General features: G+C 45.3%; 1 protein-coding gene across 1 annotated transcript in view; it reads left to right on the forward strand.

The window, feature by feature from the left end:
- The first annotated feature begins 8,525 nt into the window (after positions 1-8,525).
- Positions 8,526-13,187, forward strand: part of LOC121158655 — a 161,605-nt gene continuing 156,943 nt past the window's right edge. Inside the window, 3 exon segments of the mRNA XM_040983523.1 lie at positions 8,526-8,662; positions 12,247-12,319; positions 12,584-12,694. Coding sequence (XP_040839457.1) covers positions 8,526-8,662; positions 12,247-12,319; positions 12,584-12,694 — 321 coding nt within the window.

The following is a 13,187-nucleotide window of genomic DNA, read 5'->3' on the forward strand; positions in this document are numbered from 1 at the left end:
AGCTTTGGGCCATCTTTCACTGCTCTCCCAGGCCACAAGAAGGGAGCCAGACAGCAAGTGGAGGAACCAGGACACAAACCAGTGCCCATATGGGATCCCAGTGCTTGGAGGTGGAGGATTAGTAAATTGAGCCATTGTACTGAGCTCTGGAGCTTTTCCATTGGTAAGAAACTTTTGTTTAGAAGAACACTTCAGTGGTGGACAAGTGACCCATATCTATTTTTTTCAATAAAAGAACCACATGCCAACGTATATTTATATGTCATTTTGTTACTAGATAAGTCACCAAGCCTTTGCCACTAGTCTCTTGGGTGGTCAGTTCACCAGAGGGAAGGGTTGGTAAGAGAAAAGAGGCTACTTCTAGAAGCCAGCAGTTCTGTAGAGATCCAAGATGTGCTCTCTCCCACCAAACAAGCTGGCAAAAAGGATTTCTAAGGGGAAAGGGGTAGCTAGAGGTTGATTTCAGGTTTCATTCTGGTGATCCAGAGCCTCTGTCACACTGAAGTTTCCTGGACCTTATCAGGCAGGTGAGTCAGGTGGACGCAACCTCCTGAGCTCCATGTGAAGTCATCTCCCTTCAGTAGGCCTCTGGTGTCCTTATGCAAACATGATTATTCACCAGGTAGTCACCAGTAACTGCAGGAGACTAGTCGTGTGTAACTCACCAGGTTTGTACTCAGGAAAAGAAGATGCCCTTATTACACATAACACTTTCAGCCTATTCAATGATCTTACCATGTATAAAGCCAAAAGCAAAGCTTTATGAAAACTCTATTTGATCACCCAGGATTTTTCAGTATCTACAGACTACTTAGACATTGTCACTTGTATCCAGAGGCTGTGAAATGATAAACCTAATTGAATAAGTTTAGAAATTAGTAAAATTTTTATATTTAAGTAGATGTTCCATGGGAACATAAATTAAAATCTTGCATTTACTCGAATGCTAAGTTAACATGTTCACACTGAGCTAAAACCAGGAAGGAGGCATACTGCTGTTTCTTCTTTGTTTCATCATTCGTTCATCGGAGACATGTTGACTGAGCATCTCCACAAACAATCCAGAAGATTGAATATTCAGAAACAGGAAACACAGAATCATTTCTTCAAAGACGGGGGGTGAGGAACAAGAAGCAGTGCAGATAAACAGGATGGGGGCTGGAGCATCTCAGAAATCCCAGTCACAGATCCCTCGGGGCCTGGTGCTGCCATTGACCATCCAGATCTGCGTAAAGAAATTTTGATTGTGGGAATTCTAAAGGAGAAGTTCCCAAGAGGGAGTTTGTAGGCCTCTTGGTTCATGTGAGGAGGAAGCCAAGTTGTCTAATAGGGCTGTCCAGTCTAAAGCCAGTTTAAAAAGAAAAAAAAAATACTCCTAAGGTTTCATTAAAATCACATTGTGATGGTTAATTGTGTGTAAACTTGGCTGGGTACATAGAACTGCCTTAAAGCAGCATTACTACTCATTTGTCCGGGGATTTAATTTGATCAGGAATATGGTAGCATGAACTTTTCTTTGCATTCTTTCATTGAATAAGACCTCTCCAAGTGTTTAAAAGTATTTTGACCTCTTATCAGTTCACATTTCTTTAAAAAAATTTTATTTCAAAAGGTACAGAGAAAGGGTGGAGGGAGAGAGCAGGGGTGGGGGGAAGGAAGCAGGGGTGGGGGTAGGGAAGCAGGAAGGGAGAAAGCTCTTTATGGGCTAGTTCACTCCGCAGATGCCAACACAGCTAGGACAGAGCTATGCTGAAGCTAAGAACCTGGAACTCCGTCTTCCACATGGGTGTCGGGGACCGTTCATCTGATGCTTCCCAGGGTACACACTAACAGGAAGCTGGAATCAGAACCTGGACTCAGACTGAAGTGTTCTTACACAATGTCTTTTCTCAGCAACTTGCAAACAAGTCTTATTCATTGAACTCGTAGTTAAGTGTTTCTTGTGCCTGTGAGCTTCATTCAGTGATACTTTTCTTTAAGCATCAACAGCTGAAAGCAACAAGAATTCAACATTTGCTTACTTTTCTAAAAATTCTTAGTTCTCTAAATTTATAAAAGCACTTCATCATCTAAGCTATGTGGAAAAGATTACAACACTTAAGAGATGCTAAAATTTAATCAGTTTTTCTTCAAAGCAGGGTTTCCTCAGTCTCCATTCTGTTCACATTTTGCACTGTTCCTTTTCCGTGCTTGTGTTTGAAAGGCTGTTTGGGCAGCATCCCTGGCCCTACCCCTAGATGTCCATGTAGTATTTCCCACAGACTCATAATTGTAAGGATCAACAAGGTCTCCAGGGCAGGAAAGGTTCAAAACTCACTCGCAGGGGCCCACATGGTAGCCTAAAAAGCTAATCCTCTGCCTGCAGCATTGGCATCCCAAATGGGCACCAGTGCACGTACCAGCTGCTCCACTTCCATTCCAGCTCCCTGCTTGTAGCTTGAGAAAGTAGCACAGGATAGACAATATTTGCAAATAGTTTATCTGATAATGGACACATCTAGAAATAGTCAATATGCTCATATCTATAAAAATTTCAGATTATGTTTCATGCATGGATTAATTCTGAAGATTAAAAGAAAGAAATTTTACAAATTGTAAAATTTTTTTCAGAAAATACAGACAATAAAATACTCCAAAACTTTAAATTTTTATTTCATTTTTATTGGAAAGTCAGATTTACAGACAGAAAGATCCTTCATCTGCTGGCCACTCCCTCCAAATGGCCTATCCAAAGCCAGGAACCAGGAGCCTCTCTTTGGTCTCCCACGCAGGTGCAGGGTTCCAAGGCTTTGGGCCGTCCTTCACTGCTTCCCAGGCCACAAGCAGGGAATGAGATGGGAAGTGGAGCACGAACCAGTGCCCATGTGGGATCCCAGCACATGCTAGGAGAGGACTTTAGCCACTAGGCTACCACACTGGGCCCTCAAAGCTCGTTTTATAGGACCAGCATAACAAGGATGCTAAATTCTGACCAAAAAAAAAAAAAACCAAAAAACAAAATAAAACAAAGACCTGTAAGAAAATGAAAGACTGATTTATCTCATGAAACTACTTATAAAACAAAAAACAAGATTCTTCCATTTACAACATTCAATGGTAGAATTATGCTCAGTGAAACAAGCCAATCCCAAAAGGATAAATATTGCATGTTCTCTTTGGTATAAGGCAACCTTCATGTAAAATGTAAGATCACTAGATACATGTAAACATGCACATACGCTTTCAGCTAGAGGAACTGTATAATAGGAAGTAGAATACCAAGAAGTGAACAAACAGTGCACTATGCATCTCTACTGCTGAATAAAAGATGGACTCCCAATGAAACTGTAAATATACCCTGACAATAGGATGCTGGACTTTCTACCATTGCCTGTACTTACAATGGCATCATATACTAGATAGCTAAATGTGACTTGTGACTGTTGCTGAGGGTCTATAATATCGTAATAATATGGGGAAAAACATTGAGGCAGGGAGTGAATCCTTGTGCCTAAGGAACTCTATCATGAAAAAAAAAAAGTTTTTTAAAGACAACAAATCCCCTAAACATCATAGACTCTTATACATAAATGATAGCATTATGACTAAGAAGTTTATTCAAAAGCACACTTTTGGACTAACATTTGAAAACTATGAAATTCAATTAGCAAACACATTGGAAACCTCACATGATTGCCTTGATAGATGCAGAAAGTCATTGGATCCTATGTAATACTCTTCAAGGGTGGGGGAAGCAAAATTCCTCAGCAGACTAAGGGTAGAGATGGCTTATTATTCGGTTCAGACCACCTGGCATGTCGGTCTCCTCTGCCCCACACCCCATGGTCATACTCTGAAAGGAAGGGCTGGTGTATTTTCATAGGTGATGCCAGGAGGATGATGAGGCTGGTTTGGGAAGAACCTGGGTCTATGAATAGCCAAGAATAAGGGCTGATATGGTGATTCAAGGGGCTAATCCCCCACCTTCAAGTGCCGGCATCCCATATAGGTTCATGTTTCAGCTGCTCTATTCTGATTCAGCTTCTGGCTTACAACCTGGGAAAGCAATGGAGGATGGCCCAAGTCCTTGGGCCCCTGAACCTGTGTGGGAGACACAGAAGTTCCTGGCTCCCGGCTTCAGATTGGTTCAGCTCCAGCTGTTGAGGTCCTTTGGGGAGTGAGCCAGTGGACGGAAGATCTTTCTCTCTCTCCTCTCTGCAAATATGCCTTTCAAGTAAAAATACATAAATTTTAAAAAGAATAGTAAAGAATAGCAGAGCTGTCACAGTCCCTTGGACCATTTATAGCTGCACAGTTATATTAGAGACTTGGATAGGTTTGTTCTTCTGTGAAATTCAAACTTAGGCATTTTCACTTTATTTGAAAGGAACACAGTCACACAGACAGAGATCTCCCGTCCACTAATTCACTTGCCAAATGCCTACAGCAGTGAGGGCTGAGTGAGACCGAAGCCAGGCTGGAACTCCACCCAGGCCTCCCACATCAGCGGCAGGACCTGCGTGGCTGAAGCATCACCTATTGGCACCCAGTGTGTGCATGAACAGGAAACCGGATCAAAAGAGGAGCTAGAACTTGAGTCAGGTACTCTGACGTGGAACACCAGCACCTCAAGTATGATTTCACCAGGAAGCTGAATGCTTGGTCCCAAACACCTTTGTTCTAAATGTATGTTTTTGTGTTTTAAAGACTTATTAATTTTTATTGGAAAGGCAGATATACAGAGAGGAGAAGAGACAGAGAGGAAGATCTTCTGTCCGATGGTTCACTCCCCAAGTGGCCTCAGGGGCTGGAGCTGAGCCTATCCAAAACCACGAGCTTCTTCTGGGTCTCCCACACGGGTGCAGGGTCCCAGGGGTTTGGGCCATCCTCGACTGCTTTCCCAGGTCACAAGCAGGGAGCTGGATGGGAAGCGGGGCCATGGGGACTAGAAACGTCACACATACGGGATCCCAGCGCATGCAAGGCAAGGACTTTAGCCACTAGGCTATCGCACCAGGCCCTATTTTTGTTAAAAGAGTTTTGCTGTACCTCTCCAGCTGTGGGAATGAGCCTGCTGTGTGAAACAGGTTGCTGTCATTGGGAAGCAAGGGCGTCTGATGACCATACTGACTTCCCCAGCGATGCTGGAGAGCATCTCTCTGTGAGGAGGCTTGAGTTGCCCTGGAGTGATAATGGAGCAAGTTTTCTTCGCAGGGCCAATTCCCACATTTTCTTGAATAAAAATCAGTGCTTCATTTTGGAACATGTCGTGTTCCCTAATTTTAGGGGCCTGAAACAGTCGAAACACTGCTGGTTCACATTTTTGGATAGTCGTCTATGTTTATTTTTCCCCAGCCCTTTCCCTGCCCTCTATTGGATTTTAAAGTCTTGTCCCACACTTCTCATTCCCACTTGTTTGGAAGCCTCTGGGTTGCATTTCTGTCCCTTCAACAGTCACCTTGACATTGTCCTCATACATCCTACATTTCCTGGTAGTCACGTTCCTCGGTATTTCTCATCTACACAGGCTTGCTTTATCTCTATTTGTCTTCTCTGCTTTACGTTGCTATGCCAAAATCTCAGAGGCTGGGCATCTTATTTAAAACAGAGGTTTATTTTGGATCATGGTTTGGGAAGCAGGGACTTGCACCAGTGTGGTGCCGGCATCTCTGTGGTTTCTGGCAAGGGCCTCGTGTTACATCACAGAGCAGCAGAGAAACAGCAAGAGGAAGAAGGTACAGATGGAGGGATCATGTGTTGGGGCCATTTATCCTGGTATAGGAGGCTAAACTTCCGCCTGTGGCGCTGGCATCTTGTATGGATACCATCCAGTTCTGAGTCCCAGTTGCTATACTTCCCATACAAGCTCCCTGCTTATAACCTGGAAAAAGCAGTGGAGGATGGTGGCTCAAGTCCTTTGACCCCTGCACCATGTGGGAGATCTGGAGGAAGCTCCTGGTTCCTGGCTTCAGATCAGCCCAGCTCCAGCTGTTGCAGTTATTTGGACCATAGGAAATGAGAGGCAGCTAGGCAAGCTGAACTTGGTTTCTATCACCCCTCACAGTAACAAATCCAGTTCCCAGAGAAAAACTCTGTTCCCCAAATTCAGGCTTGAAATCACTAACCTCTTTAATGACCTGATTCTCCTCTCAACATCACCACGCTGGCGATCAAACCTCAACCAACCATCTCTAAGCCATGGCACTGTCCAAGCCCCTTTTTACCACCACCCACAAAATCCTCCCAGCCCTGTTTTATGGCTTTGTCTTAGAGTCTAAATCCTACCAGTTATAAAAATATAGAACAGTGCTTCTAATATCAAGTTAATTACCTGCACTTCTTTAAAAAAAAAAAAAAAAACAATTGAAGAAATCCCAGAAAAAAAATTTTTTTTTTCTGAGACTAATTGGGGGCCCAGTGCCTGCGTGGCATACAGTGGGTCCTCAGCAAATGGAGCCCACCATCTCTTCCCATAAACAGTCGCTTGTCTCTTTGAAGCAAAACAGGCGCCCTCAGCAGGCATGGATTCCTCTGCGGCTGGTGCCATTCCAGGCAAGATCGCCCAACATGAACTTTTTTTTTTAATGTTAATTTTCCCGAAAACTGTACTTGACTGTGTGGCAAGCTGAACAGGACTGGATTAAATGTTCTTGTTTTTTTTCTGAGCTGTGAAGTGTGGAGACAGACGCACCTACCGGGAAGCCAAGGCACAGTGTCTCCTGGGAGAGACCCCGCCAGGCTACGTGGCTGCCAGCTGGAATGCAGCTGCTCAGGCAGCTGTTTCACTGTTTGTCCAGCCGGAGGGGACACGGCCAAACAGCAAATATTGTTTCCTAACAACATTTGACTTCTGCTAAGAACAATAACGATGCATTTTTCTCGTGCCCCAGCAGCGTGCCAGACGGGATAGGTTTATGACTCAGCAGGTTCATCCGTCTAGGCCAGACATGGTGGTTCCTTTTCGTGTCCAGTGTTGTTTTTTTTTTTTTTCTAAAAAAGAACACATGGGCTCCCAAAGCAGTTGAACTGTTCAGTGTAACAACAGGAGATTGGAGAAAATGAAATCTCAGGAGCACAGAGAGTGACAGTGTAGGAAGGTCAAGGGGAATGAAGTGGTTCAGTTTGCATCTGGCTGATGTGACCTAGGAGTGACTCCTCTCCCGCTGGTCCAAGACCAGGGCAGGCAGCAGCAGGACCAGGAGGACCAGCATCTGCTGACCCCCCTGCTGTGCTGTGGCGCAGGCCTGCCCCAGGTCAGAACAGAAGAACTCACCCTGGGAATGAAATACACTTGTTATCTCTCCCACTTGTTTGTAACTGCCGGGACTTGTGCTCATCAGCCCGGAGCTGTGGTGTTAGTCAATGCCAAAATGGCTACAGCCTGGAATGTGGTGTGGAAGGAATGTTAGGTGTATTCAAGGAAAACCAGTTAAACCTTATCGCTACCTATGAACGCATGCGCAGTTTTTCTATCAGTGTCTGTGGCCAGCAGGTAGTATTAAGACAGCCAATCAAAAATGTGTGTATGCGCATGTCTCCCTCCCTCCTCTTTCGAGAAGCACCCCACCTCCCGGCTTTCTCTCCGGGATGCTTCCCCTTCCCTCTCCCTTCCCTGTCCACCTGGTCCTTTCGCAAATAAATTTTTCTGTCTGCAACAACAACAAAATGTGTGTAACCACTTATGGAAGACAAAGAAACTATGAAGATATGTAAGAAATGGCCATTGTGCTTATCATTATCATCATGACCACTTCCTGCCAACGACTTAGTGCCTCGCCTTGCAGCACACACATCCAATCAACATTAGGTCACATGGTTAATCTACGCTGTAAGTTAGACTCTTGCTGCCTACCACTTAGCAAATCATTCTATTGAATTTGACAAGCTATGAACCAGGGTGGGTGGGGTGAGAGATCATCAACTACTTTTGTTCAGTGGTAAAATCAAGCATGCCAGCTGTAGGCAGTCAAGATTGAGAACACACTCAGATGCATAAATGAACTTTCTGCCAGAATGGGTCATTCTTGAGCTTGGTAGTTCTCTGTCCTCAGTTCCTTCTCCCTTGCCAGGAGAGCTTACACCTTCAGAAAGACCCCTGGAGATACTCTTGGTGCTTGTTCCCCTTGGGGTGACATTGGAGGTCGGCCGTACCTGCCATTCACAGCATTGAGGGAGTAATTCAGCCCGGCTCCACCCTGTCCAAGAGCTTTTGTGAAAACTGTAGACATAGGGGTGGGTGAAGAGGGGAAGAAACCTCTTTGCTAAACCTGTATAGTTAAGGCATTTTTCAAGATGAACTTGGCTGCATGGTCGGCCATTGAAGATTCTGGCTTTCCTTCCACTGTTTACTGAAATGGCAATGGAATCATAAGCAACAGCAGTCTAATTTGGCTGTGGCTTGAAGTTGCAAACACACATGGCTCCTCTGAAGTTGTAACTTTTTGGCCAAAACGTCCCACCCGCCTGGTAGTTAGCACCTAGGAAATCAATCACAAGCGTCACACTCTTGTTTTCCGAGGCTGCAGAAAAATAACAGATTGCCAGGCATGGATGAAGCATACAAGCTCACTTCTCCAGAAAGGATCCAGCTGTTGGAGAAAGAACTGATGGCACGACTAGCCCAACTAAAGTTGGAGCTAGAAGCACAAGCGCCTCTCCAGGGAACAGCTAACAGAGCATACAGGTAGGCAGTGGGTTGGGTGGGATGGGCGGGGTGGCTCTGAGGGGCTTCACGCTGTATCTCACCCCACGGCCTCCTTCAGCCTCCATCTGAAAATATGGGCAATTGGCATCATCCCAGGCTCACATAGGCAGCATCTGACACCAGTTTCAGATACTCCTTTCCAAACTGCTGTACCTGAGACTTCCTTATGTTCTAGAAATGTCAGGGTGAATTGAATCAATGTTGTATTACAGAGAATGAGAAAGAGCTCTATGGGATCCCAAGAGCTTCCATCTTCACGTTCCAGAAGGTGACTATGAACGCTACCCAAAGGAAAGCAATCTCACTAATGTTATCCAATAACATTAAGAGCCTGACTTTGATTTGGATGAGAAATCTAAAAGTTGACATTAATCTAGAACTTTGGTCATGAGTTTTCTTAGGAGCTAGTCTAGAGGTCAATGTTGCCAATGACAACAATGAAATTTTTTGACAAACACAGGACAGACAGAGATCACCTGGGCCCAGGACCGTCAGTATCCCTAGGTTCCTGGTACAGCCACAGTGGATCAAAACACTTACTAATGTGAGAGAGACAATATGCACAGGGAGGGGTGTGGAGTGGCCAGGAGGAGAAGCCAATGAGCAGGTGTTGCAGTCCTTTATCCCAAGCATGGTTCTGAAGAATGAACATTCAGTCTGTATTTGCCATGGCTATTTAAAACCATTGCTCATCCAAAACAGATCATGATATGGTGAGATGGAAAGATTCCTTGAACCAGAATTTTGCAAGATTATTTTCTTTGGGGAAAAAAAATGTGATTTGCAACTTGTAGTTTGCCCACTTCAAAGGTTACAATGATGAAACAACACAATGCATGCTAAAGCCTTTCCAGGGCCAGAAGACACCAGCCAAAACTCCAGTGTTGATATTGTAAACATTTAAATGTCAGAGTCAGGCAAGGGACTCCCCCTGTGTCCCAGAGGCCCTGGTAAATCACAGCGGTGGGGAATCCCAGACGCTACTCCTCGGAACCACCCAACGCTGCACCCACCTGGGGCAACTGAACCGTGAGCGCCCTAAACACATATGGAGCACCTTCGGGTTGCTTCTGGAGTCCAAGACAAATGGAGACATCCGCTCCTGATTGTCACTTCACATACACTCACGTTCCCCACACAACGTGCTTTAGTCATCTCTCCTTTTGCTTCTTTCCCTCCTTCATTTTATCCAGCAAGCAATGTTTTAGAAATGCTTGCTGAATGAATGAGTGGTTGAAGAGTCTATTGAATGAACGTTTGATGAATGAATGAGCAAATCTGTTTTGAGAGGCTGATGTACGCATCTCTTGCATCCTTCCACCTCTTTAGGTTTATTCACAGGTAAAACCTGATTTGAGTTGGGATGGGGGATGCAGGGATTGGGCTCTGAAGCCTGTGGTCCTGCCCAGTCTCCCAGCATGCCCAATCCCTGCATCCCCCATCCCAACTCAAATCAGGGCGCTATAGGCATTCTCTTCCACTGCACAGGCAGGATCAGACACATGCATTCTCAGAGTTGCTGGGCCAGAATGGCTGGTGGTTCTCTGTCTGTCTCCACACAAGACTCTGGCTCCTTTGGGGAAGCAATGGCAAGTGAGCAAGCCAGCAGTGTTATGCTTAAGATGTAGCTGTGGGGCCTGTGTACAGTGTGAACCCAAAGGTTACAACCTACAGTTCTTCAAGCTCTCTGGGTACTCCCGGCCATGTGTCTCAGAACCGCCTGCTGAGGTGCCAGTGCCCCTATGAGCAAAATCCTGTCTTGACAAAATAATGTCTGCACCAGGGGTTGCTGTCCTGCTGTGTTCCCGGCACTGCCAAGCCTTGGGGGAGTGAGCTGGGCTCCTCCTGGGGCCCACAGCCCATGCCTCCTGCACATAGGAGGCCATGAGGCATTTTTGTTAGGCAAGTTCTCCCAGGAACAGTCGACTTTTCTGGAGCAGAAAGTTTACTCAGAAGCATTTCTGGAAGATTCTTTGTTAGATGTTTAAGGGTCATTTTTATCCCTAAGCAATTCAGCAAGAATACCAAAATAAAAAACAATGGGTTTCAATGACAAGGTACGGGTGTCATGTGTCAACTGTTCAGAATGCCCTCTGAGAAAGCCAGTCCTTGTCAGAAATAAGGTTGAATGGAAAGTACAGACTTCTCACCATGCGGAGGTAGGCCCAGGGTGTTAGGAAAGACCCCAGGCCTGTAGGGAAAAGAGAGCTCTTGGCCCAGGAGTTTTAGCAAACATGAGGTGTGCACAAGAGACTGTGGCCAATATAGGAGAGTATAGCCTTCCTGTGCCTCCATAACCCACTGTGATATGATGTAAACGGACTTCCAACCCTGCATTGGAAAATGGAATTAAACAATAGTTTTGTTTTGTTACAAAAATTTTTTGAAGCACGCAGTGTTTTCACTCTGCATCTTTATTTTTTAAAGATTTATTTATTTTTATTGGAAAGTTAGATATACAGAGAGGAGGGGAGACAGAGAGGAAGATCTTCCATCCACTGATTCACTCCCCAAATGGCCACAACAGCTGGAACTGAGGTGATCCAAAGCCAGGAGCCAGGAGCCTCTTCCAGGTCTCTCATACACTGGTGCAGGGTCCCAGGGGTTTGGGCTGTCCTCGATTGCTTTCCCAGGCCACAAGCAGAGAGCTGGATGGGAAGTGGAGCCACCAGGATTAGAACCGGTGCCCGTAAGGGATCCTGGCACATTCAAGGCAAGGACCTTAACCACTATGCTATTGTGCCGCGCCCTATTTTTTTTTTTTTTTTAGGATATATTCAGGGCCTGAGTGTTGATTCCACTGCCTAATCCTCCACCTCCAAGTACAGACATCCCATATGGGTGCCAGCTTCTGTCCTGGCTGCTCCTCTTCCCATCAAGCTCCTTGTTTGTAGCCTGGAAAAGCAGTAGAGGATGACCCAAGCCTTGGGACCCTGCACCTGTGTGGGAGACCCCAAGGAAGCTCCTAGCTCCTGGCTTCGAATCAGCCAGGCTTGGGTTATTGCTACCTCTTGGGGAGTGAGCCAGTGGACAGATCTTTTTCTCTGTCTCTCCTCTATGTAAATCTGCCTTTCCAATGAAAACAAATAAATCTTTTTAAAAAAAAAGATGTATTCATTTATTTGAAAGATAGAGAATTAGAGAGGGAGGGACAGGAGCTCTTGCATCCCCTGGTTCACTCTCCAAATGGTTGCCAATAGGTGGCTGAAGGCAGGAGCCAGGAACTTCATCCGGGTTTCCCACGTGGATGGCAAGGCTTGCCAACACTTGAGCTGGATTCCACTATTTTCCCAGGAGCATTAGCAGGGAGCCGGATTGAAAGTGGAGCAGCTGGTACTCCAACTGGTGCTCATGTGGGATGCCAGTATTGCAGTCGCTGTCTTAATCTGCCTCACCACAATGCCAGCCCCCATTATAGTCATTTTCAATGAGCATTTAAGTGACTTTATACCCCTACTTATAAACAGGCAGGTGCGATGTCATACACTAGCCAGGGCCCACTCATCCCCTGCCCTGGTTCAGTTTCCCTAATTGCAGCTTCCACTCTGATTATCATTCTGCAGCTCTATTCAAATACCAAAGGACATGTCTTACTTTAGAAGAGAACGGGAACTAACACTGAGAAACACCCTACAGGTGAGTAGGAGAGTGGGCTATTCCATGCAAGAATGAACTGTATTTTGTTAACATGTTGGGAACTTTCATCAGGAAAATTCTGTTTTTGCCAACAAACTGCTGATGTTCTTGACAGTGAGTACTAGAAAAAGAAGCCCAGTATGCAGCTCCTTGTTGTATCATGTCAGTCAGTCATGCTCTTGGAGATGTCCACTTTTGAGATGTTTCACGATTTAATACAGTTCCTTGATGTGAAATATTAAAATTCAGGTAATTTCGGTTTAGGTGGCCACGGCCAAGCCTCTTGTTATTCAGGCAGATGACCTGCAGAGGGAGCTAGAGAGCTGCCTAAGAAGAGAGTACACGCCAGAAAACTTACCTCTGCTTCTGTTGCAGGTAAGGGTCATTTTTTTTTTTTTTTTTTTTTTTGCGATTTGAGAAACACATCTGAAATTTAGCAGAAAGGTTTGAACAAGGCTGGCTTCCTGGTGTATCACCTGGCGAGGGCAGGATTTTCTATAATGTGTTTATTAGAGAACTATAGTGTGGGCAAGTTCACTTTAGACACTGGTTGACTGAATCTTCACTAGCTGCTCCCTGTCCTAGAATTTCAGGGTGATAGAGCATGGACTAGGATAGTGTCAGCTCTCAGAAAGCTTTTGGCTGGGGCTGGGCTTAGTAGGCTAAGTTCCCACCTATAGCACTAGCGTCCCATATGGACACTGGCTCGAGTCCCAACAGCTCCACTTTCCATTCATCCTTCTAATTATGGCCTGGGAAAGCAGTGGGGGTTGTTTTAAGTCTTTGAGCCTCTGCACTCACTTGGGAGACCTGGAAGAAGTTCCTTGCTTCAGATCGGCTCAATTCCAGCCTTCCCAGCCATTTTGGA

Source organism: Ochotona curzoniae, unplaced genomic scaffold, assembly GCF_017591425.1.
Source record: "Ochotona curzoniae isolate NIBS_2020 unplaced genomic scaffold, NIBS_Ocur_1.0 contig_3819, whole genome shotgun sequence".
In the NCBI taxonomy this organism is placed as follows: domain Eukaryota; kingdom Metazoa; phylum Chordata; class Mammalia; order Lagomorpha; family Ochotonidae; genus Ochotona; species Ochotona curzoniae.